Raw genomic sequence first — 6,876 nt, forward strand, 5'->3', positions numbered from 1 at the left:
AAAAAAAAAAACAGAACAGTTTTCACTCAAGTTCAGTATTTCTGTGCTGAGTACAAGACATCAATTACAAGTAACCAGAAATCCAGGAATAAAAAAAGGAAAGAGGAATTATTAGAGGTTGAACAAAGAACAACTTTCAGTTCATACAGTTAAAAATGTTCTTTTCTTGGCCCAAGTTTAGCTGAACTCAGAGACCTGACACGACATGGCTCAGTTGAAGGAGCTTATCACGCTCTATCCACCTTCACCTAGCACCTCCTGGACGGTCTAACCCTTCACAGCTCCCCACGGCTGCAGAGTGGCCTGAGGCAGAATGAACTGTGGAGACGGCTGCGGCAAGATGTAGTAGCCAAATACCTGCTGGGGTGGAGGGGGCGGTGCTGGAGGCACACACACTGTGTTCAGAAACACTGGGGCGCCTTTCTTGTACTGAGGCCAAACTGGTGCAGGGTGGTAGAAGTACTGGAGGCTAGCAGGGATCTGAACAGAGAGACAGATTGGAAGGAATACAAGACATATAAATGATTGGTGACAAGTTTCCAGCATGGATGATAAATACACTTTGTCCATATGGGAGGAATCAAACGTACTTTCCTTTCTAGAGCAAGCAATAATGAAACTTCAGCACAATGCAAACAAAGTTCATAATAAAACCAAAACCATATCTCAGTGCTTTCAGGCTACCCTCCCTGTCTGTGACAGTCACAAGCCCATTAGGCTGGCAGTATTCAGCTGTTTGCAATCTGTGGCTTCACCTCTAGATGCCACTAAATCCTACACACTGTTCTTTAAGTGTCATTGTTTTGAGAAAAAAAAAACTTAGCTGTAGAAACAGCTGAGAACTTTGTAGGATCAATTCATAGCTTTTTTTTAAATTGGCTTCAATGTCAAATAGCATCACCTATTTTATTATTATTTATTTGGGAGACACCAACAGATGGGAAAAATAATTACCATATTTCTGACGTATTTGACCTTATTCGGCCCGTCTCCATGTCGCTTCCGAATCCTCGGAACCATCGCTATGGTGTAATCGCCTTCTGCAGCTTCCTTCTTGCCGACCTCCTTCTTAACGTCTTTTACCACCTCCTCCTCTGTGTCACTCGACGCAGTGGAACCACAATCTGAAGAGGTAGCAGAGTGGTAATCTGATGTGTCCAGGTTTTCAGAATCCACTGAGGAGTCATCCTTTTCCACTTTCACACCCTCCTCGTCTTCTCCTTCTTCGAAACGGGCTATTGTGAAGGGCCTGCTGTTCTCTCCAGATCTGTGAAGAGGGAGCAGATCATTTTAAAACCACACACGAGTCATTTTTAATTCCGCTGTCACCCATACTCCTACTTGTTATTTCCCACATGGAGTTAATCATCGCTTCTCGCTATTCAACATGCCCTGAAACTCACTCATAATTCTTGTCTAGACTGAGAAATGCCCCCTTGGTTGTTAAAGCTTGACTGTCGGTGTCATTCTTTGCCTCTGCCTCAGGCCAGCTGGTGACTCACCTTGCACACACCTCCAGTGGGTCGATCCACAGTGTGAACTCAGGCGGAAGGCCTAGCTCACTGGGTGTGAGCTCACTTTCCTTGCATGCCTTCAGAACCATTTCATCACAGAGTACTCCGTTATTTATCCGGATACACCTGTGGATTAAGCGTTGAAAATTATATGGTTGTCATACGATTATAGGGATATAAAGAAAATACATTCAGAGACACTTCTCATATTAGTAATTACCTGTATGCTTGGCCTTTGCTGGGGCTGTCAGGGTACCAGTGGTCATCGTATTTGTCACATAAAAGTTCCTGTAGCTTCTCAGCAAACAATTCTGCTTTGGCTTCATCAAGCTTGCCACGTGCCTTTGCCAGGCGTTTGAGGAAGTTGACTCCAGCCTTCACCTCTCTTTTCATGGTGCCTGTAGAAACAGATGATGAAAAAAAACAATTATAATAATTTATTATGTGTGTATGTCTATGTGGTACTGTAATCACACACCCGCTCATATTATTAGCATTTAGAGGCGGTGCAATTTGAGTAACACTGTAACTTCCTTTTAACAAGATGTGGGAGAGCAGGAACTTCAGCATTAACAGCACTTCCCTGTGCAGTTGCCCCTAAATCTTCTATTTTTATTAGCTTCAAGAGAGCTGTGTGTGTGTCAGACATTTTACAGCTATGGGCATGGTTCTGTATTGATAAAAGGCTAGAGTTTGTATTCAGGCAAACAAGATGCAAACTAGTGCTGCTGTGTTGACATGCAAGTATTCTGAAATGCAAATCCAATGAGCTCACTGTGCTGTTTATCCTCTGATAGCATCTCTGTTTGGGTTGGGTGTCAATGTCAGCTTGACCAGAGAGAAGAGCATGTTCAACAAAGGCCATGGAAAATCAAACGGGTTTACGCTCAGCGTACGAACGTCCTGTTGATGTCCCTGACGAGAAAGTCGTGCCTTGAACTTTGATGTGCAGTCATTTGTTATTGTGGCTTGAAACACAGCACTTCTGCTCCAGCTTGTGTAATGTGTTGTGAGAGAAAATTATTATTATTTGCTTGGGTAGGCGAAGCCACAGTCTCCACGTAAGAGCTGTGATAAGACTGTGACACAGCAAGCAAGAGTAAGAGTAACTTTAAAACCCTAACAAATTTATATTTATTCCATTACTCGGACTATGAGAGCATCTGTATGTTATTAGTCGTATGTTTAGGTGTTCAAACAGTAGCTTTGATTTTCTAGTTAGTTATTAGTCTGCGAGGTAAACAGGGTCAAATTGCATGTAATCTTCAGCTTGTTGTTGTTGCTTCGTCAGTTGTACAAGTCTGTTTGCTTCCCATCCTTTGTTATGTCTCTATACTGTTAGTATACTGACATGTTTGTATACATCACATATATAAAACTGAAAAAAAAAATATTTAAAAAAAAAAGTCTGTTTGCAATCAGTAACATAAGCAAGTGTTCATTCAAACATTCTCGCCAACAGAAAATGTTTTTTCTGGTTGGTTTTGGTTGTGCAGTGTCAGATTTCTGCTACGACTGTGAGGAATGTCAAAGCAACCTTGTACTATTACTCCAAGGCCTTGCACATTCAAAACAGATGAAGCTGAAAAAGCTTTTTTAATAAATGTTTTAATTCACTTTTATCTACCAATCTTTAATATTCAGTGTTTTATTCAGCTTCAAGTGTTTCAGGAAATAACATGGGGACTAATTAAAGAAATACTTTAAGAGTTTTTCTATATGTTATAGTGTCCTGCAATATTGTCATATGATATGAATTAATATTTGAGTTGTTTAAACCATGTGTCTCCAAATTTAAGCTGCTCAGATAAAGCGAACCAGGGCTGCAACTAATGATGGTTTCGCATTTTTACACAATTTTCTTGAATAATTAATGGATCGTTTGGTCTATTGAATGTTAGAAAATAATTAAAATGACCGAAATTTAAGCTTAAGGTTAAAGAACAAAAGACATTTGTTGTGTTTGTTTGTTGCTGAAACAGCTTGACCTTTGAGCAGTGACATTTTGAAGAGGGATAGTTTTCACAGCACAACATGTAACAGTGTTGATTCACTTCTGTTGATTATACTGATTTTTGGCCCTCTGAGGTGTTCAACTGACAACATGTGGGCTTCCCATGAATAACTACAGATTATTAAAGCCAGCGGACATGGGTCATGCTTTCAACCAGCTTGCATCATATCAACTTCACAATAAACATTTTTAGATACCAGAGAAACTTGGAGACATTCACATCACTGATGGAGTTTGTTTTCCCTGATTACTTCACCTATGCGTGTCATTTCTTTGAACTAATCAGGAGCTTGGTGATGAACTAAAAACACTTCCAGCCGTGAGAAGCAGAGCGGACTTCTCAATCTGCACACCATGTTTACTGTGTGTCTGTTTACCGAACAGTGACCTACTGCTATTATCACAGACTCTGCTGATACTGTTTTGATTTTTTTTTTCTTACATGTGAAGAAAGACAACAACTTGACCCATTTTTTAGCAGACTGCTCTGTTAACCCTGCAGATAAACTGTGACAAACGTGTTCAACTGTTGGTGTATTGTTGTAGAACAGGCTTTGTATGCCACCAAACAGCTTGCAGGTGTGCTCAATGCACATCCAGCATACCATAAATTCATAAGTGAGTATAGAAGTAGTCTAAACAGATTGTCATAACAGTGTAAACAAGTTTGAACAGGGGGTTAGTATATGTGTTTGACAGACGGGTACACTTGAATGTGCTTGACCAGTTTTTTTTTGTGTGGTTTCGTTGATTATTCGCTTTGACTGACAGAAACCTGTTTTCGCGTCTGTGTGAAACAAAGGACACACAACAAAGCAGCAAATACACACTCAAGGAGGGGACACGTGTGTGTGTGTGTGGCTGTTTATGAATATCTATTGCAACCAGAAAGAGAAAGATAGAAAAAAGAAAAAAGAAAGCTGAAACGACAGCTCACCCATTTAGTCTCTCCGCTGTGATAAAGGAAACGTAATGCTACATGCTGGAAATAACGCATCTGAGGTTTCTGACAGTGCGGAAACCCCCAAGTGGAAATGAGTAGAAAAAAGTCGACGCTCACATTTTTTGGACTTAATACAACTTATAAAGGTAAATTTAGTGCCATTATGAACCTTATATGTATTTTAAAAAAAAGTAATTGTTTGAAAATATTAGAGGTGGTAGTTAAAGAAAGTTTTAATAGTTGTTCAAATATTCACAAAATGAAATTAAACGCTAAAAACAAACAAAAGCTAGTGACAGAGTTAAAACACATCAACGGCGACAAATCACATAATTACAACAACATAAGAAACACGACAACAATAAAACAGCCATAATTACAACAAAACACGTCCTCTTAATATAACACGTCACAATGTACCGATGCGTAAGGGGCACTCACGTTCAGGATAAAAGTGTCCGACAGTCGGTGAGTGTCCTCGGCTTCTTGTTTCTCTCGGCTCGTGGTGTGCGTGCTGGTCGTGTTGGAGTTATTATGGTCAGCACATGTTGCTTCCTTGTTCTCTGTGCTGTTCTCGGCTGCTGCTGCTGGTGAAACAGAGACGTAACATTACCGTCAGGGTGACTCACTTCCTTTACTCAGCGTCGTGAGCAAGAGCTGACTGGCTCGAGCGACACCCCGCCCGGCCCAAATATGGACTGTCAAGGTAAACAGCTGAGTGGGGGATTTCACGCTGTTACAGCTCGTTCCTACCCACGAAATACCATCATACTACCATTTTACTATGCTGTGATGATGCGTATCCAGAACTGTAACTGCACTGTGTGAGCCGAGGTGATAGTCACCTCATTGTTCGAGTAGGCCACACATGGCACCCTTTATCAAACATTTACATGTTGTAACTAATTCCTTAATTCCTGGATAGTACAATTATTCACCCTATAAGCCAATAAGGCTAATAAGAATATCTTTTTGGTTGGCTCTAGTAAAAAATAGCATTACCACAATATGAAGCTACTCTGTTTCCAACAAGCTAAAATATGTTAGCATTATCAGCAAAACACTAACTAAAAAGTACTCATGTAGTACATCCTTATCATGTGATAGTATGCTATGTACCAGAAGTACTGATTTATGCAATATTTAATCTTTAATCTTATAATGTACTATAAAAAAAAGTATCCTATAATACCCAGTAATCAGGTGGACTAGTGAGTGAAAGTAAAGTACCTGAAAAGGAATATACTCAAGGTGAGTACCTCAACATTGTACTAGAGTACAGAAAATGTACTCATTGTAAAATTCCATAACAAGTGAAAACTCCTTTGACTGGTTTGGTTTGGTCATTAATAACTGTCACACAACTCACTCAGAAGACAGAAGAATCCAACATTAGACATGCAGAGCGTGGCATAACTTGTGTGTTTAGCAGTAGTTGTAGAATCTTTACTTAAGTAAAAGTACATCACAATGTAAATCTACGCTTATGTAGTGAATTGGTTTAAGTCTGAATATTAGGAAACTTTTTCTTCTGGTGTTTACTAGTCAATTATTTACTAACCACCAATAAAGATACTGATTAAATGTCCTTTAAATGGGGGCCTTATTGGAAAGTACTACTTTTGTCTTTTCATATTTCGAGTAGCTTTCCTTGGTGGTCAAAGAAGTACTCAATACCATGATGTAAAAGTACTCTGTTATAAGTAAAAACTTGACTTCAATCATTTAATTTAGCTATAAGTCTTATCAGAAATACATACTTAAGTAAAAGTACTCATTATACAGAGTGTTATATTCATTACTGTATGTACTGTATTATCATTCTTTATTGTAAAATGATATAGTTTCCTATTTGATTCATTTGAATGTAGACAACTGAATTAGAGACAATTGTCTCTCTACTTCATATTTAGATGTTTGGTCAGTTCGTTTAANNNNAATATCATGATTTAAATATGTTGAATTACATTCTACAAAGTAGTAACTAGTATAGTAACATGAGTAAAAATATTGTTCCTCTCATGAAGGTTATAGGCTGTTTTTTTTGTTTACCAGTTTGAGTTTTATGAAACAACGTGAACACACATAATTTAGCTCATTTAGATTCATCTGGGCTTGTTTTCAAAGAACTGTCCCATCTGCTGTAGTTCTGTCTTACACAACCAGTGCTCTTTTGACCACAGTGCTCCAGCCATAACAAGCTGAGAGCCTGTATGTTTAAGATCAATAAAGCATCCATAAATACCAGCAGTTCATAGTAACACAGACAGAACAACTGCAGCTCTAAATCACACAGTTCAGACTCATAAAACATTAAATATTAACAAGTTAGTACAAGTATCTATCTATCTATCTATCTATCTATCTATCTATCTATCTATCTATCTATCTATCTATCTATCTAT

The 6,876-nt window shown here is 38.7% G+C and overlaps 1 protein-coding gene across 1 annotated transcript; it reads right to left on the reverse strand.

Moving 5' to 3' along the window:
* Nucleotides 1–195: 195 nt before the first annotated feature.
* On the reverse strand, nt 196–5,094 carry si:dkey-79d12.5 (maternal B9.15 protein). The gene is made up of 5 exons (XM_010747586.3): nt 4,913–5,094; nt 1,735–1,912; nt 1,503–1,640; nt 955–1,267; nt 196–480 (listed from the first exon to the last, which is right to left on the reverse strand). The coding sequence occupies exons 2-5, from the start codon at nt 1,905–1,907 to the stop codon at nt 268–270; spliced, it is 837 nt and encodes a 278-aa protein (XP_010745888.3). The 5' UTR covers nt 1,908–1,912; nt 4,913–5,094; the 3' UTR covers nt 196–267.
* Nucleotides 5,095–6,876: the final 1,782 nt, after the last annotated feature.

This window comes from Larimichthys crocea, chromosome XIII, assembly GCF_000972845.2.
Source record: "Larimichthys crocea isolate SSNF chromosome XIII, L_crocea_2.0, whole genome shotgun sequence".
NCBI classification, from domain to species: Eukaryota; Metazoa; Chordata; class Actinopteri; family Sciaenidae; genus Larimichthys; species Larimichthys crocea.